This window comes from Corella eumyota, chromosome 1 (genome assembly GCF_963082875.1).
Source record: "Corella eumyota chromosome 1, kaCorEumy4.1, whole genome shotgun sequence".
In the NCBI taxonomy this organism is placed as follows: Eukaryota; Metazoa; Chordata; class Ascidiacea; order Phlebobranchia; family Corellidae; genus Corella; species Corella eumyota.
In genome coordinates this window covers 1,233,413-1,256,849 of record NC_137490.1, presented here as the reverse complement: position 1 = coordinate 1,256,849, position 23,437 = coordinate 1,233,413, and the positions used below count along the sequence as shown (strand labels likewise).

Sequence of the window (23,437 nt, the reverse complement as noted above, 5' to 3'; positions counted from 1 at the left end):
ACGGAAAATAATGCACAAGTTGTTATTAGAACGATGACGCGATTAAAATTTATATTTACATGTTTTAAGTTGCCTAAAATTGATAAAAAGTTTTAATTTTTTGTAATGTCAACTATGTTATTGTTTAAAATATATCAATTAAAACATTTTTAACACGTAAAATAGCCTAAAATCGTATGTAATTTTAGCAAAAAGACACTTTAACATTTTTTCTGATTTGCTTAATCGCTTTTCGAAATCATTTATTAAATTTCTTGCAATAAAAATCCAATAAATTGACAGGTCCACTGCCATGTGAAATATATCGATTATTGCTTGATGCCGTGGCGGTATTTGACCCTATTTTACAGAGTAAACCCGTCTCAAGAGATAGTAATTGGTGATCTAATAAGTAAATTACTTTTGTATCGAAAAACTTAAAACGACGGGTTTTGAGCGTAAGCTAAGGAAGGCTAAGTAACAGCAGCAAAAAAACAGCAAATTAAAAAATAAGTTTTTAAAGCTTTAACTATTGAAACTTAATTTAGTTAATTAATAAAACAATGTTAAATTTGAAGTAGTTTAAAAACCAAAGAAAATTTTATTTTTATGGCTTTTGAAAGTTGTTGACTTTTTAACTGAACTGAATGTCAAATAAACTCTTAGTATTTTGTTTAAATAGTTAGTATGGGGTAGTGTTTGTTAAATATTAAATCGTTAAATAAAAAATTAGAGCAACAGTCTTATTGAAAGAGCAATAAAAATCGTATATTTAAAAGAGAAAAAATGTCGCTTAAAAATTGATGTTAGGATATAAGGACAATAGTTTAAGGACAACCAGAAAATGTAAATATTGACTTGTTAACAATACATGTTAATATAATAAAATCAGGATGAATATCGATGAAAAAAGCAAAACACATCAAGTTCGGCTTGAACATTATCCGAGCATTAACGAAATCTCACAAAAACGAAAAAGAACTAAAATCTACGACGGTTACGCCCTGAGTACGGGTCCTTTACCCCCTCCACCACCTACCCCACCTTACAACAACTTAGCATCGGATGATAACAATGACCTATTATCTCCACAATCGCCATCGCATGACTGGCCGATTTGTGACATCATAATTAAGAACAATGAATGTAGCGCAACAAATGGTAACGATTTCTATGACATAACACACGAACCGCCGCTTAAACAATCAGTTGTCTTAGATAACCACGATCCGCCTAATTGCACCACGGAAGAGAGAAAACTTCGCAACGAGAAATCCGAAAAAGGCAGCGTGATGTCATCGGACCTAACGAGCGAGAAAAACAAGAATTCTGAAGCACAACAAATAAGTCTGACCGAAAGTAATAATGCCGACAATGGCATCCATGTGATGCTGGACGACTACATTCAGATTAACAGAGGTCAGAAAGTTCTAGAACGACCGACTTCGTTGTTCAAACCGGGCGAGCCTAAAATATTCTCAGCACGTGGTACAGCAAATCTAAATTTTGGTGCAATGGAAAAACTGGCAGAACAGCATTACAGCTCACAGAAAATGACGTCACAGAGTATGACGTCAGGATACCAGAAGGCACGTAGAAAGCGTAGACCCCTGCCCCCTATACCTAAACACGAAGGAAAAATAGTTTCGAGACGTGACGTAGGGGTTATGACCCCTGAAGCAGGGAGAATAAATTATTGTGCAAGTCCCGTGACCCCGCAAGCCCCATCCACGTATAATTCTTCTATCGGTAAGTTTATATTTAACTCCAACTTAATTAAAAAAAACATTTCTAAATAATGGAGTTTAGTGGTTGATATGTTTATATATATATATATATGTTGAAGTTATATGTTTACAAAATAAATAAAACTGTCGTTTGTAGTGTGCTGGTAAATTATTATTAGTAAATATTAGTTGAGACTTGTGACCATATTTCAACAATTAAAATCCAAGTGCTATCGACTAAGTTGTATAAGTTGTCTAATAAAAGGCAATATATAATCCAATATATTATTAATTCCCATAAAACAAAGCTATCTTTATTTATATTAAAAACTGAAAACAACGCATTTATGTTAAGGATCTATATTTAAGTTGTTAGCAAATATAAAACATAAAATGACATTTCTATAAGTTGTGTAAACGAAAAAAAAAGAATGGTCATATAAATATTAATTATAAAACTTATGTCTATTTTTTTTGAACGAAATTATTTTTTTTATATTAAAAACAACGCATTTTCGTGCAAAATTCTGTATTTAATTTTAAACAAGTTATGTTTAATTATTTGAATATTATTTAATGTCGCTTATATTAAGTAAATATAGTGTAAACGTATATAAAACGAAGATAAATGTTTGATGCTAATTTCAACGCAAAAAATACACAATTCCTAAAATAATTTCTTTCTGCAATTAAGTAATATTAGCCTATATTTTTATTACTACACAAAGAAAGAAAATGCCATAAACTGAATCGTCGGACGCCTACAGTTTATTTATTGGATTAAGCAAATTAAGTTAAACGAAATCAAAGAAAAAAGATTTGTAACTTTATATTTAAGCTAGAATTGAGTGTTTAAGTCACGTTTTATGTTTGGGTAGTAAGACTAGTTTGTGTATTCGACTAAACGGCGTTTAACTTATCAAAAAAATCTGTGTAAAAACAAAAAATAAAAAACGTTATTTTGCAAATACATATGTACTGCAAAAAAATTGAACAATATTTTTTTAATAATTTAAAACTAAAATATTTTATTTTATACTTAATTATGAATGTTTTAAAAATATTTTCATTAGTTTAACACTTTATGTAACAATTCATCTTTATAAGCAACAACTTGGCATTTAGCATAATATTAATTTAAATATTGCAGTTTTAATCTTTTAATAAAGTGTATAAGGCGGTAAAAACCCAATTTATTAAAATATAAAGTTATACTAATTTTGTTTTTTAAACCATTACCCTATAGCCTAACATAAAAATATGTTTCTGTATTGTTTATAATTTATTCTACTTAAATTCAAGCCTATACAAATCCTTTATTTAAATAAACTTATAATTTTTGAACAATTTTATATCAAAAAAACTTAATAAACTTCTTATAATTTTTTCTAGTCTGTTTTAAACAAATATGTTTGCGTAGAATTGTAATTTTCTAAATCGATTTTTTCTTTAGATCAGAACTGGATATCAGACAAATGTTCAAAGAAGAAAAATCGAAAATATATCGGGAAAAAAACTAAATTGTTTTTGTTGCTCATTCCCTCATTCATTGCAATTACTACGACAATACTTCTAGTTCTATTCTTAATGGGTAAATAATACTTAATTAGCATTAATGGTAATAATAGAGTAGTATATATAGTAAATAATACATTCTAGCGATAAAAAAATGACTAAAACTAATTTTTTGATTTAAAACATGCCATAAATATTAAATTTTATAATATAAAGTGTATATCTTAACTTACATAAGGTAATTTTGTGTTACGAAGGTATTGTAACTATAAATTGTTCTAATTAGCAAAACTTTTAGTTTGGTTTTATTTTAACTTTTGTATAAAAAAGGAAAAAATTAAAGTCCAATTTTGTTAATTATTTTTGATAAATTCAGGCTTGTACGTTTTTAAGCCTAAACTACAAAATTAGAAATTTTTAAACCCTAAAATATGACGTCACTACAATACTAAAACCTTTAGCTTTAAGATGACGTCATTTTTGCGCTAATTAATATTTAAACTCACTGCTACAGTAGAAACATTAGTAGGCTGAGATTTAAAAAAAAGTTGGAAAATTATCGATTAAAATATTTTGAGTCAGAAAATTTTCAGGAAATCGTTTAATTGAAAACCTGTAAGACTTGAATTCTTAATAAGGGGATTTTTGTTAACAAATAAGAAATTATTGATTGTTATAAATAATGGAATACGCAATGTTTAAAATGAATTGTTTTAAACAAACGAACGCATTGTGTTTGACTGTTATTACTCTAACAATATAATCAATTGTGTAAACAATAGGTTAAACAATTCAAACAAAAATGTAAAATTTAGGCTCTAGAGAAATATAAAAAAATTCTAAATTTTTAGTTTAACAAGTTATTTGTCATTTAATTTGCTTTAAATTTTGATGGATAACTTAAATGTCACCACAAAATTAAAAACATAAAAAGAGTCATTAAATGACATTAAAGAATTACAAATATTTGGATTTGATATTATTCTGGTAAAATAAACATTTTAAGGTCTTATTATCGTAACTACAAAGCAACTTTATATAGGGCTAATGTGTGATATCGTTAATCAACATTAAACTAATATATTTGAATGACAAATGTGATTTAATATAGGAAAATAAAGCACCTAAATTTGAGATAACTTTAACACATTAAAGTTATTGTTTTTATTTATTATGAATAAGCCTAAAATTATTTAAAATAATTTTAAGTTAGTTTTTAATGTTATTTTTATATTAATATAAAAATAAATCTTATATTAACAATAACTAATATTGTAATCTTTTTTTTTTAAATGTTCTAAATATTTAAATTTAAATTTGTTTTTGTTTTTAGGTAAAATTGGTTCAAATAAAGAATATACAGAACCCGTCAATCAAAATAAGGTTCCAAGTTTAATGGCTACCACAGCCCAACAACATTTTACGTAAGTTTAACAACAAGATATTTTAAAAAATTACAAAAAATCGTTATTATCGTTATTTTAAAAATCGTTATAAAAAAAGATTTTGCAATTTAAATTGTTCAACAAAAAAAAAGTTTTTTTTTGACTATAGTTGTTTAAAACTTAATGATATACAAGTAAAAGTGGTTGTTTTTGCTGGAAAAAAAATTGTTTCTGCTTAAATTATGAAATATTATTTGACCAAATAAACATTTTCCCGAAAACTAGAATTCCAAAAACCATTTTTTACCGAAGTTTATGTCCAAATTTTTAAAAGGCATTTTCTGCAGAAAGATTGGGAGTAAAAATGAATTATTAAAAAACGTCTTATTCTCGGTAAAACGTTGTTTTCGGGCATGTGGTTATTGGTTAACGCTTAATCTGTTTAGTAGTTTTCGGTTATGTAAATAAATCAAAAAAAATTCAAGTTTAAAATTTTTTGTTTTTTTAACAGGACTGCATTTGAAACATCAGCTTCTACATTTAAAGACGATACAAAAGTTACAAAACAAATTGAAACAAAACAAACCGAGCAGCAAGAAACAACAAATTTATCAACAGAAATCCCTGACAAAAATACGACAAAAATTGGGCCAAAAATTCGAGAAAAAACTCAACAAAATAACAAAAGAAAAACGAAAAATACGAAGCCAACTTTGGGTCGAAAAGAGATTTTTATCACCCCGAAAATAGCAGCAGTGACTAAGGATAGAAACGCTAGAATTACGACTTTGACAACAACGAGAAAAGCGGAATCGACACGACCGAAAAAGCGGAAAAACCGGAAAAGAAACAGGAAGAAACAAAACAAGAAAATACAACCTGACAATCGTAGAACACGTCACTTGGGTCGCAGCATTCTAGTTCCACAATATTCACCCGATCGCGAAAACGCGTACGATTACGTCACTCCTATGACGTCACAATTACAAGAAAATCGAAACGACGATAGAGCGAGAATTTTTAAACCACGTGACGAGAATTCGCGCAGTTTCGACCCCCATACGTCATCAATCAAATCAGCCGGTCGATTGACAAAGGGAGCGAATAATGACGTCATAAATGAAGCACGAAATGACGTTATAAGTAAAACCAGGTCAAACGTAAACAGGTAACAAAGTTAGGACAAATTTTTTTCTTTAAAATTATTTAAATTATAAATTATTTGTTTGACTTCCTAAATATTTTAAACAATATTTAAATTAATTATTTTTAACAAAATTGGTGTAACTGAACACAAAAATGGGTTTAACTTTAAATAATTTCACCTACTTTTTAAGTAATACAACAAAAAATTAAATAAAAAGAAAAAGAAAACCCTGTTTGTGATGACGTAAAAAGTACTAGCTTGTATACAACTCTGCTAACTTAGTCTTTTCTACGTCACTTGAATACATGGTAACCTGGTTATCAATATTTATCATTTTTAATATTTTTTAGAGGATCTAAAGGTATTTCGTGATTCATTGTCAACCATATATTAACATGCTATATACATTCCTTACAAAATTACAAAACTCTTCAAAATATTACTAAGATTTTATTTAAATTAATTAAAAAAACAATTTTTTTAGATTTATCGAATATGGAAGTGCTTATAACGATCAAGATTTGAGTGATGACGATTACACTGATGACGTCACTTATGACGTCGAAGCTGCTCGGCAAGGTCAAACGTGTGACGTCATCGTCGACCCGATATGCGACGCGGTGTTGCCATACAAATACACAACTTCGGTGACGTCATCGAATATGACGTCATTCGGTTTGATTGTCGAAGATTTGAGAAAGCGATCAAAACAATCGAATGATTGTGACGTAGAATCGATGACGAGATTTGTTTGCGCTTTGCAGTATCCTCAATGTAGCCTGAAACAAGGTAAAAAAATTAATCTTTGCCTCGTTTAGGGAACCTGGGGGTCACTGTTTAAACCCCACTGCTGGCATAGTTAATACATTAATGTAAAGAACTAAAATAAAGAATTAGAATTTAAAGTAAAAGAAAACATTTAAAAAAGTTAAAGATTTTAAACAACTTGTTTTTAAAGACTTGAGAATCATACGTTTAAAACCCACAGTTTGCATAATTTTTTACCCTTAGGAGAAAAACTAAAATTAAGAAAAACTAAAATTAAGAAAAAATTATAATAAAGGGAGCATTTAAGCTAAAAAAAAGTATGTTGGACTACGCTTTATTTTAAGATCAAAGAGCCACAAGTTTAAGCCTTGCTGTATGCATAACATCATACCCGCTCGAAAAAAATATTTTGGTATTTATTGACAATTTAAATTGTTATTTAGATGGAACTCTACAAGCTCATGTTGTTTGTAAATTATGGTGTGTAAAAGTTATCACAAATTGCTTCGGAAAATCTTCAAATCAAAAAACTAAAACTTCTCAAAACACAAATTTTCATCAAATCAAATTCATTCAAGACCAAGCGAGAGAAAAACGTCATAATCACGTGACAAATCGGCCGGGCATATCGGAGAACGAGATGGTTTTAACATTCTGTCAGAATTTGGTTTTAAATCAGAATGAGGAAAATTGTTTGGATATTTCGAACTTAGAGGAATTTGTTGAAACACCGAAGCAAGGTTGTGGGATCGGATATTTCTCGTGTGTGAACGAACAATGCATCGACAATCGATGGCTTTGTGACGGGAATAATGATTGTGAAGACGGGGAAGATGAAGTTAATTGTGGTAAGTTTATGACGTCATAATAAAATACCAAAACATGGCGAAAAACGATAAAAGTTTCAGAAAAAAATATTCATATGCTAAACAACGCTAATAATTCCTCCTTTAATGACGTAACAATATAAAATAGCGTACGTTATTGTTTGTTCATTATCTTAAAATATTTGAAAAATTTTAATCATCTTAAATCTTCACGAAACTCTTTTTCAAAGCAAGAAAACTTTGTAAAAGATTAAAACAAACTTCGTTGTTTTGCTGAAAATATTTAGCCAGATAAAAATCTTTAAATCTTTTCAGTAATCTTTAAGGTAAACTTTCAACCGTGGTGACTGGCCATGCGTTTTATTGGTTAATAAGATTATAATGTTATGACATTTGCAAAAAAGTGTGTGAAAATATATTTAAATTGTTTTATTTTGTTGGGTTTAGATATAAGTTTTTTTTTATATCATGGTTTAAGAAATGCGTTTTTATACTTAAATAAAGAGGAAAACTTTACAATTTTTTTCAGTTTGTGAGTTTGGAGAGTATAGATGTAAAAGTGGACAATGCATCGAACAAAGAAGGCATTGTGATGGAATAGAGGATTGTATGGATAGATCAGATGAACGAGAATGTGGTGAGTTGTGTTTCATATTTATTCTTAATGTAATAAAGGCAACCTTTAAATCTTAAAACTTGTTTTTGGGTTGCCTTTGTTGGCCTGGGTTATAGTTATCCAGTAGTGTTGTTGCCTGTTTTTGATCGGCTGCGATATAAAAGCATTGGGGATCGAACCCCAGACCTTTCATTCAGATATCTTCAAAGGTTATATTAAAACTTATTTCAATATAATAGGTTTTATACTTTGCTGAAGAAATATATAAGTGTTTTGACGTTTCAAAACTTTCTGGAAACGCCGGGTTTAAGGGCGAGTCGAATCAGAAGCCTTTGGTCTTGTGCTGTTGTGACGTGTTTAAGTTAGGGTTAATAATGTGGCATTGGTGCGACTTGAACCCAAATTTTGGCTCGCAATCTAACGCAAAACACTCGTACATTACAATATTAGGCCTATTTTTAAAATTAACCCTTTTTTTAGAAAGCTGCGCACAAAATATGACAAGTTGCGGTAGAAACGGGCAATGTATTCCATCCGCATGGTGGTGCGACGGAGACGTAGATTGCGAACATGGAAACGATGAAAACAATTGCAGTAAGTTTTATTGTTTTTTTAACAAAATTAACATAGCATAGGTTACCCCTACCCAGTCTAGATTTAATTTTAGTCGTTTAATATATTAGTTATTAATTGTAATTGCCTGAAATCGAACCTATGGCCTTATGTAGGGAAACCAAAGGTTTTAATCACTACAACATCAGACCATGCATTTTACTACTTAAAACATGCAATGTGAGTAAATAAATTGACCTTTAATATTTTTTTAAATTAATCAGCTTGTGCAAGTCAAGGACTTCATAGTTGTAGAAACGAATCGAAATGTTTCGCAACCGAATATATTTGTGACGGGGAAAATGATTGTAAAGATGGATGGGATGAACTAAACTGTCAACATAATGAACGTAAGTTTTAAAAGTTTTCAAAACTAGAAAATTCTAAAATAAGAAATTTCTATTGCCTTATTTTGCAAGCTTCATTACATAAAGTCTTGGGTTTGATTCCAACTGCTCTCATGCTGTAGTACTCTTGAGTGAAGCGCTAAAAAATTAAGAAATTCTGCTAATCATCAGATTAATTATTAAACACTTAAAATCTATGATATCCCAAACAGTCAAAGTCAACTTAAGACCAAATGGTTACTGATGTTACTCTATGATATACCTTTTCACATAGAGGATAAATAAATATATAAATTACACTAAATTAAAATTTAAAAATTGAATATTTGATTTTTTATAGATTGCCAAACTTGGGAGTTTTATTGTAGTGGAAGATGCCTTTCTATAACTAAAAGATGCGATGGAATTGTTCATTGTTTGAATAAAGAGGATGAAAATAATTGTGGTAAATAGATGATAAATTTTTTTAATTTATATTTTTCTATATGTGATCAGTTGTTAGATTTCAATAACAAGTTATTTATTTCTATAGTCTAAGTTCTTAATACTGCACATTAATCATGATAAAAAATTATCAAAAAATTGGCTCCTTATGGTTTAATATGTGGTACTTTCCCTTTTAAATTGATTAAATATGGGTGGCATCGATGGCATCTACATATAATAAAACTTAATATATGGGTGGCATCGATGGCGTCCACATATAATAGAACTTAATATATGCATGGCATCTATGGCGTCAGCATATAATAGAACTTAAGATATGCGTGGCATCGATGGCATCCACTTATAATGGAACTTAATATATGTGTGGCATCTATGGCGTCAACATATAATAAAACTTAATATATGCGTGGCATCGATGGCATCCACTTATAATAGAACTTAATATATGGGTGGCATCGATGGTGTCCACATATAATAGAACTTAATATATGGGTGGCATCAATGGCATCTACATATATAGAACTTCGTAATAACAATATATATTTATATTTATATCCAGTGTTATGGCTTTTAAAATAAGTAAAACTGCCATTTGTGGTGTGTGGTTAAATTATCGAAGGCAAACGTTGGTTGAGAGTTGTAACCATATTACAACAATCAAATTGCTGACCTTAAAAGCAGGCAGCTAGTTTTATTCAACTGTAATGGATCAAATGTGTTACTTAAAGAGCAAGAGTTTTTCTATAAGTCAAAATAATGCAGTTCTTTACTTTAGGTGAATGTGAAAAGATTGAGTTAAACTCCTGCACCGAGATGGATTATAACGTCACAATACTTCCTAATTACCTAGGACATACATCACAATCAAGTATTGCTCTCAGCCCTGAATATGTCACAATCACCACTATGATGTATATGAGGTGTCATGTTATGATAAAACAATTAGGTTGTCTGGTTTTAGCTCCGCCCATCGGTAACCACCAATCATGTGGCTTGTTACCAGGACAACAAAGAACCAGGTAAGATTATCTACGTTTAGTGACATAGAACTATAGAGAAACAGAATGACCTAGAACAAGGTTTATTAACTTGGATTCTGTTTATTTTTTATGTTAAAAATTACCAATGGCACTGTGGTGTAGTGGTTAAAACACTTGGCTTTACTATGTGAGATCCTGGGTTCTATCCCTCTCATGCTGTAGCATCCCTCAGTAAGGTGCTATAATTGGTAAAACCCCTGCTGAACCCATAATTAATTACTAGCTTGATTATCGGGCAATTATAATCAATAATATCCTACACTGCCAAATTCAACCCAAGACTGGGTCGGGGTAACTGATGTTACTCTATGTTTAGGTCGTGAAGTTGACCTTTTCACATCGTGGATAAATAAATATGCAAAAAAAGTTAATAATGGTTTAAGAATGATAGAAATTTAAATCTTAGGCTTCTTCCTTGTCGATCATTCTGTGAAGAAGTTCGAGCATCTTGCTCCCTTGCCCTCCTCTCTGCTTCCCTCTCATGGCCAAGATTTTTACAATGCGAGAATTTTCCAGAGAAATCAGTTGGCAACCCAAACTCTTGCTTTGATTCACCCAGACAAGGTAAAAAACATTAAAGTTTTAAAATCCTTGTGTTGAGTAATATAGAAATACAGACATTGTAACTAGAGTTGGGAAAAAATCAAAATTATTTAATTCTGAGTACTCGGCCAATTTTTCCAAAATTAAATGTCATTAAGTGTGTTTTTCCAAATGCTTTACTTAGTTTAAATGCGTGTTCACAAGACTTGGACAAAGAGTACCAAATATACGCTCTAAATCCTAAAATTTTTGATTTTCGATCACTTGGACCTCTATTTTTAATGCTGTTTAAATATTTAACAACAGATGGCTGCCCTGCTGATAGATTTAGATGCACAACACCGAACACTGACCAAGAATTGAACACCTGTATAAGTTCAACTATGAGATGTGATGGTATGCAACATTGTATGGATGGATCAGATGAAATTGATTGTAATTGCAAGGCATTAGGAAGGTAAATAAATAAGGTCTGGTAACATGATGTAGTGGTAGAAAACCAAGCTTTACAGCATAAAGTCTGTGGTTTAATTTTTACTGCTTTTATATTGTAGCGTCCTTGAGTAAGGCTATGAGTGCTACAAACTCCTGCAGAGCCTAATAACAACCAGTACATTAATTATAACTATAATTAATAATATTCCAAACTTCCACAGGCAACTCGAGACTGGGTCGGGGTAACAGATGTTACTCTATGTTTAGGCCGTGAAGTTTGCTTCCCACATCAATGATGAATATATAAAAAATATTAACATGCCCAGAACTATAAGTAGAAGTTTACCTGTTTTTCCCTGACGATTTTCATGTTTTTTTCGATGGTAAAAAGTTCAACTTGTGTTACCATATTTTTTATATAGATTCGAATGTAGATCAGGCAACAAATGTGTTCTAATGAACTGGGTTTGTGACTCTCATTTAGACTGTGATGATGGATCAGATGAACTTAACTGTGGTAAGTAAGATAAGATTTGTCTTGTAATGTCTTGTAGTGGTCATGACAACAAACTACAGGCCCAACTTTTAAGGTTTATACTGCACCAATGCCACAATATTTGCCCTTGGTTCTAACATGTACAAATAGCTCAAAACACATCACAACATTACACCCTTCAAGAACCAAAAGGTAACAGGTTCGAGTCCCCCCAATGCCACACTGTTTATTTTTGAGCCCAGTGTTAACAGATAAGCCAAAACACATCACAACAGCATACTCTTTTCTAATAAAATACAAATCATAACACCTTAAGGCGATATTAAAAAATGATAGCAGTATATAACTAATAAAAGCATTGGTAATAGTTGGGTAAAATCTGTTGTTATTTTAATGTAGATAAATGCACCAAGAAAGAGATGGCTTGCAAGGATTACTCTTGTATTGATAAGGAGTTGTGGTGTAATGGGAATGTGAATTGTAAGGATGGGAGCGATGAAACTAACTGCAGTGAGTTGTATTTAAATTAATTTTTGTTTGTCCTCAGAACTTATTTGTGGTTATTTATATTGTTTGTACTTTGTAGCATTGGTGGGCATTAACATACCATTTCGGGTTGTGCAAAATTTTGATTACTAGTCGTATATAATAATCAAAACTCATAAAAAACCTTTTGTTCCATGTCTAGTTTTTCATTATTTTTACGATTTTTTAAATATATATTTAAATATTTTGATTTTATACATACCCTAAATATATGTATAATACCATAGTTCTTATCTTATATTTAATAATAGGGTATAATTTTTTATCTTGACAACTAATAATCATTGTTCTTTTTTTTTTTGATGCATGGAACTCAATGTTTTATGGTCTTAAATTTTGAAGGCCCATAAACCTAAGTGAGCCATAGTTACAAATAATATTTAGGTTGCTTTTTAAGCAAATAGTAGCTGCTAATCTATGTTGTTTTGTGAGTTTTCATAAAAGCAATTAAATATTAAATAACATTTTGTTCCTGCATTTATTTAGTTAAACTTATTCCAAGAGGAAAGTTGTACATGATCAACAAACACCAAACCAGCCACCAATATCAACGTGGTATCTTAATTGGGTTTAACGATAACTCATCCGATTGGGAACCTGTATGTGCCGATGGCTGGAAAGGAATATTAAGTCATCTTGCATGTAATCAAATGGGATTTAGGTATCTTGGATCTATATTTTATAAACCTTGGTATATATGTTGACCATCAGTGTTGCATGGTGGTCAGAACACTTTCTACACTACATACGGTTCTAGGTTTAAATCCCACTGCTCTTATGTTGTAGCCATTAGGTTAGGCATTATAAACGGTATGAACTCCTGCTAATCAGGATAAAGTTTATAAAATAATGATTTGTTTTTAAGTGAAGCCCTAACGTCAACCAGATTACCCCAACACCAACCTCATCTTTATTCTACTATGAAAATATCGGGAAATAAACGAATTAGAAAAATACAGGAACTCTTCCAACAAAAGTAAGTAAAGCATTGGAAATCTACTATTGTAATTGATAGCATGTTGTAGTATTTACAACACTTGGGTTCACTACATGAAGTTCTAAGTTTTATTCTTACTTACTGCTTTCATGCACCATTGAGTTAGGCCTTATAAACAATATGAAATTCTTCGTAGCCAATCATTAATTAGCAGGATAATTATCAGACAATTATAAATATATAATGTTCTATTAAAGGAAATTCGAGACTAGGTCAGGGTAACTGATGTTTGTCTAAGTTTAGGTCAAGAAGTCGTTCTTCCTATCTTAGGAATAAAAAATACAAAAAAATGGATCCAACCTTAAAACTGGTTTTAAATATAGGATCTGTTTAGTAAAGATTAATAATTTATATATTTCTTATAGATCAACACATTGTACATCAAATCGTATTCTTCACATTGGTTGTAAGACTTTAAAATGCGGGCAAAAAGCCATTAAAAATCATGTAACCACTCGGATATTAGGAGGGAGGATATCAAGACAGAACACTTGGCCATGGTTAGCAAGTTTATCTCTACCTGGTATGAAGCATGTCTGTGGAGCAACACTTATAAAACATCAGTGGCTGTTATCAGCTGCACATTGCTTCCAAGAGTAAGTTGTGGTTTTTATTTAGAAAAATATTGTAGGCAACACAAAATTTTAGTAAAAATAATAAATGCAACCCAAAACTGGGTATATGTAAGATGGGGTTAAAAAGGATTACTTGTACTTTACAATTTTCATTAAAACATTCTTACTTTGCGGTCCTAGCTAATTCTTTCTTGTGTTTAATATCAGACGCAAAGATGTTCGATTATGGAAAGTTGAATTAAGAGGATCAAGAATTGAAGTTTTTAATGCAACAAAAATTATAACACATCCCAGGTAAGATATTCATTTAATTTATACAAATTTAAAAATCAATATTTCAGTATAAAATTTTTTTTTATTTTTCTTTATCCTCGATGTTAGGACGATTTCACTACCTCAACATAGAGTAACATTTGTTACTAAGACCCAGTTTCGAGTTGTTTTTGTCAGTTTTGGATATTATAGATAAAAATTGCATGCTAATTAAGCTGCTGATTAAGTGTTGGCTTAGCACGAGTTTATACCGTTTATAGCAACTTACTCAAGGGTGCTACAACATGGGATCAGTGGGGATTAAATCCAGGACCTTATTTCGTACACCACGCTGGTTTTTATTTACCAGCAGATCAGTATATGTTAGTTCATGATGTTGTTAAAACCTAGATTTAAATAGTTCTCTTTTGTAGATATGATGAAATGGCGGTTGACTTTGATATAGCTTTAATAAAACTTGACAGAAAAGTGAAAAAAAAATCCATTCATTCTCCAATATGTTCACCTACTAATACCTTTAAGCCCGGTTCATATTGTGTTATTGCTGGTGAGTTTAACAAAAAATGGTTTTAGTAAATTTATTACTATAGGGTAAATTGTACGTATTTTATTAGGATTTGGGTTGGCATTTGCTCTATTAGCAGTGACCCTGATTTCAGTTGTTGTAATATGGTCGCAACTCTCAACTAATATTTGCCTGCGATAATTAACCTGCACATCCCAAACAGCAGTTTTGTATATTTTGAGAGTTTACAGGTTGAACAAATATGCATTTTGTCCACTAAGCTTTAATATATATAGATTTCAAAAGACTTAATTAAGTAAAAAAGTAAAGAGGTCTAAATAAATTTAATGTGTATTTAGACAGTGGTTTTTCTACTGCATTTTAAGGTATTTTCATTAAGTAACAGTGCAATTTAAGCCCAATACACCAGAGTAGAAAGCTTGTATTTTATTTAAACCCATAATAATTATGCATAGCTGCTATCTTTAAACTAAAACTGGTTCTACTTTTAGGCTGGGGTGTAACTGGCAAAACGTTACGAGTTTCAACCAAATTACAACAAGGTTCTGTCCATGTTATAAAGAGGCAGGGTTGTCAACAATTTTACCCGAATCATGTGATCACCGATCGTATGTTGTGCGCTGGACATTCAGGGCTAGTGGATGCCTGTAGCGTAAGTTAAAACATTGTGGTGTTACGTGGGTTAATTATAATGTATGACAATGCTTTTTAAATTACTTCCGAAGTATAAATTACGTTTAATATTTTTATTATATTGTTCTTTTGGGATATTATAGTTTATTATTTTGCAATAACTGAGCTGCTGATTAAGTATTGGCTTACTCAAGGGAACTACAGCTTGAGAGCAGTTAGGATTAAACCCAGAACCTCATGTGTGTAGCAGGTGTACTTACCACTACACCATGCTGCCTGTTTATTATGGGCCTTTGACTATTTTAAACTGATTCAACCCTCTAGGTTTAGTATGCCAATGCATTTTTGATAACTTTGGACAACTCAAACCAATGACAATTTAAAATCAAAAGTTTCGTTTATAGAAATACGTAAGAAAAGTGTTGTTAGGTTAGCTTGTTAAGGGCTGAATTGTCTTTGGGTTAAATTGGCATGGTAACCTCTTACTACGTAACCTTAGTTACCTCTAATACAACATTTTTTTTTCATATTTTTGTATTAAAATAAATCAACACAAAAATTGGGGGCAAAGAATTGATTTAAGAATAAACAAAAATTATCAAAATTATTTTTTGCAAGTGAAATTATTGGGATTTAAAAAAATAATCTTTTTTAAGGGTGACAGTGGTGGTCCTCTGATGTGTTGGCACCCCCAACAACTGAGCTGGCATTTGGCGGGTGTAACAAGTTGGGGGTCATCATGCCAACCTCACAGCGCCCCCGGTGTCTACACTAATGTGAAATATTTCGTGAAATGGATTGATCTAGTTGTGGAAACAAATTAAAAAAATTTCGGAAATTTTTTTTTTTGGATATTAAATAAAAAAAAATTCATTTTGGAAATTTGAAAAAGAGATCTATTAAAAAAATTGTTGATAGTTGATCCAAGAGCAGAAGCAGAAATGTAAAAATTTAAACAATTCTTTAAATTTATATTTAAATAAAATAAAAAAAACATACTATGTGTGTTTTTATTTTAAAAATCAAGCAATCAAAGTAAGTTTCTTATGCACAATAACTGAAACTTATACATTAATTTTTAAAAAATTTAATAAAATCTCAAGTCTATATATTAAAATACAATCATTGTAAAATTAAAGTATTATGTTAATATATTTTTGCAACAACAGCAAAAATATTAAAGTGAAAAAAATCAAAAAGATAGAAAAATATTGCACTTTTCTGGTTTTTTATTATTCTATTACTTTCTTATTTGCTTGATTGAAGAGCCTAAAAATAAGTTAAATTTATGTTGGCAAATATTAACTAGTAAAAAAAATTTATTTTAAATAGCCTTTTTAAATTTTTTTGTTTATCCTTGATGTGGGAAAGTCAAATGCGCGACCTAAACATAAAGTAACATCAGTTACTCCGACCCAGTCTCGAGTTGCCTTTAGCAGTTTTGGATATTATAGATTATGATTGTCTGGTAATTATGCTGCTGATTAAATGCTGGCTTAATAGAAGTTTATACTGTTTATACCACCTTACTTAAGGGTACTACAGCATGAGATCACTGAGAATCGAATCCAAAACCTCATGTAGTGTAAAAAGTGTTCTAACCACTACACCAAGCCTCTGGTTAATTGATATTACAATTTACAAATATAAAAAAATGTTTAAATTTTAAAACAAAATATAATTAGGTATAAATTTATATATATAATAAGTAAAAAAACTGCAAAATACAATAGTTAATTTATTTCAAAAATTTTTAAATATTTAAACACTTACTTCATCAATTGACTCTAGCGCATTTACAAATTTATCTAATTCCAATTTATTCATTTCCAAATTTGTTAATTTTTTTTTATCCTCAAATTCAAAATCCAAATTAACCATTGCTTGATTTAAAGAAGACAACTTGTCACTTGACAAGGAAAGCTAAAAAATTAACTTGATTAAATCTTCAGGAATATAATATTTTTTTTCTTTAAAGTTTTCTGTTTTTCTTAAATCTGACCTTAATGAATATGGTCTAGTGTTAAAATACAAAGCTCTATAAGCGTTGTCCACTGGATTAAACGGGTTGTACCAAAGTAAATGCAGAAAGGGCGAAATTTGCAAGGAAAGATTAGGGTAAGGTATAAGAATTCTGCCTTTTTCACTTTTATGAACTTGACAGACAACGCTATAGCAGAATGGAGCTCCTAAAACACTTGGTTTTCCTACAGAAAGTCCTGGGTTTGATCCCCACACTTTTCATTCTAAAGCGCCTTGAATAAAAGTGCTAAAACCGGTATACCCTCTCTTTTAGGACGTGAAGTCGACCTTCCCACATTGAGGATAAATAAAAACAAAAAAGTCTAATTTTTGTATTTGCTTAACATATTTTGGATGTGGTCTTTATTTTATCTCCAATTTTTTTTCAAGTTACTTACATTTAATTGCCAATCAAAGTCCTTTACTGTTCCTTTATAAGAATTACTTTGTGTAAAATCCATTTTTTAATTTAATTTTTATTACTTGATCTACTGACCTTGGTCACTTTCGTTTGTGTTTATGAAATGTAAAAAAAGTTATGCAAACTGACAGTCAGACTAAAACAAATTGAATGCAAATTTTACCTTATTTAAAATATATGTTTAGGTCATTTTAAAACGAATTTAGAATCAATAATTTTCTAGTTTTGCTTTCATCTAAAGTGTGGAATAAAGATTGTGATAAATTTGGGTTAAAAGTTGTTTACATTGCCGAATTAAGGTTTTAACTTTTTTGTTTATCGTTATCCCCGTTGTAGAAAGGTCGACTTCACGACTTAAACATAGAGTAATATCAGTTAAACCGCCCCAGTCTTAAGTTTACTTTAAGTTAGGTTTATTTTAGATTATAATTGCCCTAATAATTAATCTACTGATTGGGTTGGGTTCGGCAGAAGTTTGTACCGTTTATAAAAATTACATATGGGCGTTACTGCATAAAAACAGAGGGGATTGAACGAATGACCTTATGTTGTAAAGCCAAGTGCTCTAACCACTACTCCAGGTCGTTGCTACTTCCCTGTGTTATACCCTTGTATTATTAATAAGAGAGAACAAAAGTATTTTTTAATTACGTCACTTTGTAGTTTTTTTAATTACATCACTTTGTATTTGCAAACGACTGTTTACTGTTTTTTGGCATTGGCGCAACTCGGGTATTTCCAGTTACGCAATATTGCAAAATAATTCTTACCTAATGACATCATTTTGTACAAACAAGAAGTGTCATCAACAAAATAAATTCATCTTAACTTGTTTATTGTTAGTGAAATACTTATTCTTGTTTGTATATCTATATATAATGCAGGTTCAGGGCTGAAATATACATATATATTAAATATGTCCGATTTATAGGCCTACTAAGTATAAAAAACTGCTATTTATGGCGCGCAGGGAATTATCATTGGCAAATATTAGTTGTTTGCAACCATATTACGACAATTAAAATTAATACTGTAAGCTATCGACTAGTATTTGTAATTTAAAATAAGTTGGGCAATCTTATGTTAAATCTTTGTTAAATTCAGAATTATACAACCATTTCGTAACTTGATCGCTTTTTAAAAATTGCAACATTACCAATATTTTCCCCCTGGTGATTTTCTCACAAAACATCGGGGGTTTTTACACAAAGCTTTGTTTTATAAACCCCCTGTATAATGTCATGAAAAGACATTTATCACTAGTTGACTCTAAACTAAAGTGGATATTTATGTTAGTTAGACAGACATGAAGAAATGTATTTTGATCTTAATATTACTGTGTGTTATTGGTGGTGCATATACAAATGATGTAAGTAAACTTTGAGCTTGAGTAGTATTTTAATTAACGTAATTAGTTGAACTTGAGAATTCAGAATCTAAATATAATGACTTGTCTTTAACTTGTCGACAGCAAACTTTGTGATTTTTAAAATAAAAAAAAACGACGTCATATCTTAGAATGACGTCAAATTTTAAGAATGACGTCACATGCTACAAAGAGCTGGGTAACGTGATTAGAAGTAACGTCACGATCCTTAAAAATGACGTCACATTCTATAGACTATGTAATGTATTAAAAAGTGACGTGACAACCTCTTCAAATTACGTTATAAATGGTGCCACAGCTAACAAATGACGTCACGACCCAAAAAATCACGTTAAGAATAACGTCACAACTTTTAAACGACGTCACATCTCATAAATGACGTCACGAATCAAAAAATTACGTTAAGAATGATGTCACAGCTAACGAATGACGTTACAGTCCATTAATGACGTCACGACCTTTAAAAGTTACTTCGACAATGAAGTCAGAGGTTATAAATGACGTCATGATCTCAAAAATCATGTTAAAAATAACGTTACAGGTTATAAATGACGTAACATTTTATAAATGACGTCACGATTTACAAAAACTCTTTTTCTAAAGGTGATATGCAATCCTTCATTATATTGGCGTCCTCAACTGAAATGTAAATGTGAAGCAGAGTCCTACTTCAACAAAGTATTAAAAACTTGTCAAAAATGTCCAAGTGGATGGTCAAATTGTAAGCCTAATAGAGCAAGGTTCTGTCTTTATCGGAGCTTGTAAGTACAAATATCAGGCTTTATTTGGGATCAAAGTATTTTAGAATCTAACCTTTTAATGTTTTGATTTTTAGCCAGTGCGATTACTTATACGATTAAAGAGAAAACTTCTTCCTTTTTTGACTTTGTGTTTTGGTTATAACAAATTCGTAATAAACACCATTTATTAAAATTTATTGTATTTTTTTTGCATTTCTTTGTGGCATTTTTATGTGAATTTCTAGCTTATATTGGCTTATATTTAAACCAAATTTTAAATTTCTTCATTTAATAATAAATAAAAATATCACATAATATTTTAATTTCAATTTATTTTATGTATTTCAATTTCAATTTTTTTGCGCCTTTATAAAAGCAAGAGCATATACAATGGATTATACATTGATGCTGCGGGTAAAATTACAAAAGATATTTTAAGATTGACATGCCAGAAATATTAATGTTTACACAAGATATTTTAAGATATAGGTCTTTCACACAGAGCTTGTCGGAAAATATCTTTATTAGTACCTGCTGCAATATCATTCCATCTGCCGGTATTTCCAATATGAGCAACATCTTCATTACCAAAAGCGTTGTTTGGTTCTCTGTTACCCCAGTTAGACCATCCTTGGTTAACAGGTACCCCATCGTTCCATATAAACGACGCTTCATGTTTTAAATCAGTTAAACCGATGTAAAAGTCAGCGTGGTTATTGTGAACCAAAAAATTCGACCAAATACGACTAAAAAATAAATCTTAATGTTACTTGTATTTTTGCTTACATGTCAAGTAAGGCCTACTTAACCTTCAGGCAATATCAAAATTAGGCTAGCTTTTAAAGGCCGTATTCAAAACCTATGCGTGATTTACAAAAAGTTTAAATTATTATTTTACTTGTAATAAAGTCGGCTCCTCGCTCCTTTTGTGATTAGTCGTCCACCAAGCGTTTCACATCTCATTACTGCGTCATAATAACTATATACTCCTGCAGAAACGGTATATTCATATCCATTGCCAGGTCGGTATATGTTTGGCCAGCTTACTAAAAAAACGATTAATGGTAGAATTTTAAAAAAGAAAAAAATTTAATCGTTGGTGTCGTGTGTTAAACTATTGGCTACATTACATGAGGTCGTGGGTTTAATCCCTTATGCTTTAATGCTGTTCGCCCTCGAGTATGGTGCTATAATCGGTACAAACTCTTGCTGAGCCAGCACTTAATCAGCAGCATAATTACCGAGCAATTATAATCTATAATATCTCAAACTGCCACAGACAACTCGAGACTGGGTCGAAGTAACTAATGTTACTTTATGTTTAGGTCGTAAAGTCGACTTTCCCACATCAAAGTTAAATGTAAAGTAATGCCTAGTGTTTACCCACAACCATGCTACCAATTATAACATATTTCAAAATTTATTGAACATAAAATAATGAAATACCATCGGCAGCATGGTGTAGTGATAAAAACACTTGCTACACCACCATAAGGTCGAGAATTGATGTTTCTAAAACAGTTTCCACATCAAGAATTGATGTTTCTAAAGCAGTTTAAAATCTTACTTTTGGGTGGGGCACTGGAACCAGGACTTTCACAATTTCTTACGTTTTGACAAAAATCTTGAGCTTGGATAAAGTTGACAGTAAATAAAAAACAAATTAGCGAAATTACTAACAACCTCATCTTGATTCTTTAAGTTTAAAAACTTTTAATTTTTTAATTAAAATTAATTTGTTTTTATAGCAAAATTCCCTTTTTTTAGTAAAAAACAAATTTTTGAAGTCGTGTTTCTAAGAAAGATGCAGATAAATCGCTGTGAACTTTCATTTACGCACAATAAACCACAAAAAAAGTTTTTTTTTATCTGATATTTGTAATGAAAGTTTCTATTAAGGGCAGAAAAATTACCCGCGGTTTTAACTAAGAGAACCAGCTTAAATCTGTGGTTTAAACTTGCCAGTACCATTTAAAGCAATGCACGGGACATGTAGTGAATATAGAGTATGACTTAATCAACCTTTTTATTAATATATTTTTTATCCTTAATGTGGAAAAGGTCGACTTTACGGCTCAACCATAGAGTAATGTTAATTAAATCTAGTTTTAAGTTGACTTTGGAAGTTTGGGATATTATAGAGATTATATTTGTCCGATAATTATTCTGCTGATCAAGTGTTAGACCGCAAAAGTTTATACCGTTCATAACGCCTTACTCAAGGGCACTACAGCATAAAACCTCACGAAAATGCCGTGTCAGATCACATAGATCAATTAGATAAAAAATGGACCCAAGGATTAAATGGGTCGTATGTATTATATGAAATCTAAATGGGTGAGGGTTGGGTTAGGTTTAGTTTACGTGATCCTTTGTTTTATTTGATATCCATTCGATTTATATGATTTATGCAATGCCACCATACCCACTTAACATTAATTAATTAAGACCTATACTTAATTGGATTATCTGTCAATCGTTTCGAGCAAGGAAAACTTACAAAAAAAGGATAACTTATGTAATTATTATAATAAACTTATGTTTTTACTATCATTGTTTCAAGTTTTAGGCCTTTTTTGTAATTTCGGTCAAAAAAAGTTTCCGCAGATTTCTAAAACTATAGATAACTGTATTCGTATAATAAAAAATCAAAAACTCACAAAATATCTGCATCTATTATTTTATTATTTCAGTTTGAACTCAATACAAGACTTTGATTTGAAATAAATAGAATAATTGCAAATTAAATTCGGCGTTCACATAAAGCTTGTTTAAGGTTACTGTTAAAAGCAATATCTATATAATCATTCCATCTACCATTATATGCCATCACAACAGCATCTTCGTTGTTATTATAGTTATTTGGTTGCTTTCTCTCCCAGTTCGTCCAACCTTGATTAATTGGGACTCCGTCGTCCCAAACAAATTCTCCCTCGTGTCGAAAGTCAGTTAAACCGATGTATGTGTGTACAAGGCTATTTCGACTTAAATAATTCACCCATAATCGACTAAAATAAGAAATTAAATGTCATTTGATTGCTTGTTAGGTAAACTACCGTTTGTAGCGCCTTACTTTATAGTGCGCTACAATATAAGAGCAGTTGGGATTGAACCCACGATGTGGTGTAGCAAGTGTTCCTACGGCGTGTTAGAAACTGTTTGAAAGAAACAGATGAAAAGTAAACAAATGGAAAGTAAACAAATGGAAAGTAAACAAATGGAAAGGAAACAGATGGAAAGGAAACAAATGGAAAGGAAACAAATGTAAAGGAAACAAATGGAAAGGAAACAAATGGAAAGGAAAAAAATGGAACCGAAACAAATGGAAACGAAACAAATAGAAACGAATCAAATGGAAAGGAAAAAAATGGAACCGAAACAAATGGAACCTAAACAAATGGAACCGAAACAAATGGAAAGGAAACAAATGGAA

The 23,437-nt window shown here is 30.7% G+C and overlaps 3 protein-coding genes and 1 long non-coding RNA gene across 5 annotated transcripts; 2 read left to right on the top strand and 2 right to left on the bottom strand.

Moving 5' to 3' along the window:
* Window positions 1-872: 872 nt before the first annotated feature.
* Window positions 873-16,357, top strand: LOC145763889 (uncharacterized). Its single transcript, XM_082575441.1, has 22 exons — window positions 873-1,728; window positions 3,160-3,297; window positions 4,555-4,645; window positions 5,118-5,774; window positions 6,238-6,542; window positions 6,965-7,369; window positions 7,878-7,985; window positions 8,445-8,558; window positions 8,801-8,926; window positions 9,264-9,368; window positions 10,146-10,389; window positions 10,817-10,974; window positions 11,260-11,410; window positions 11,811-11,905; window positions 12,284-12,394; window positions 12,917-13,091; window positions 13,296-13,406; window positions 13,793-14,023; window positions 14,210-14,296; window positions 14,689-14,822; window positions 15,293-15,453; window positions 16,091-16,357. Exons 1-22 carry the CDS (start codon window positions 873-875, stop codon window positions 16,256-16,258), a joined length of 4,731 nt encoding a protein of 1,576 aa, XP_082431567.1. The 3' UTR covers window positions 16,259-16,357.
* LOC145745277 (COMM domain-containing protein 8-like) lies at window positions 15,972-18,432 on the bottom strand. 2 transcript variants are annotated; one of them, XM_082563318.1, is made up of 4 exons: window positions 17,855-18,432; window positions 17,208-17,357; window positions 16,679-16,703; window positions 15,972-16,237 (listed from the first exon to the last, which is right to left on the bottom strand). In XM_082563318.1, the coding sequence occupies exons 1-3, from the start codon at window positions 17,915-17,917 to the stop codon at window positions 16,683-16,685; spliced, it is 234 nt and encodes a 77-aa protein (XP_082419444.1). In that variant the 5' UTR covers window positions 17,918-18,432; the 3' UTR covers window positions 15,972-16,237; window positions 16,679-16,682. The 2 variants fall into 2 exon arrangements, with proteins under 2 accessions (XP_082419444.1, XP_082419435.1); XM_082563309.1 differs by having other exon boundaries at window positions 15,972-16,703.
* A 545-nt stretch (window positions 18,433-18,977) lies between these two features.
* LOC145745272 (uncharacterized) lies at window positions 18,978-20,319 on the top strand. The gene is made up of 3 exons (XR_014281252.1): window positions 18,978-19,246; window positions 19,868-20,025; window positions 20,100-20,319. It is a non-coding gene; the product is annotated as an uncharacterized LOC145745272 (long non-coding RNA).
* Window positions 20,320-20,328: 9 nt separating this feature from the next.
* Window positions 20,329-21,697, bottom strand: LOC145745264 (low affinity immunoglobulin epsilon Fc receptor-like). The gene is made up of 3 exons (XM_082563285.1): window positions 21,572-21,697; window positions 20,903-21,050; window positions 20,329-20,750 (listed from the first exon to the last, which is right to left on the bottom strand). Exons 1-3 carry the CDS (start codon window positions 21,690-21,692, stop codon window positions 20,483-20,485), a joined length of 537 nt encoding a protein of 178 aa, XP_082419411.1. The 5' UTR covers window positions 21,693-21,697; the 3' UTR covers window positions 20,329-20,482.
* Between the last annotated feature and the right edge of the window lie 1,740 nt (window positions 21,698-23,437).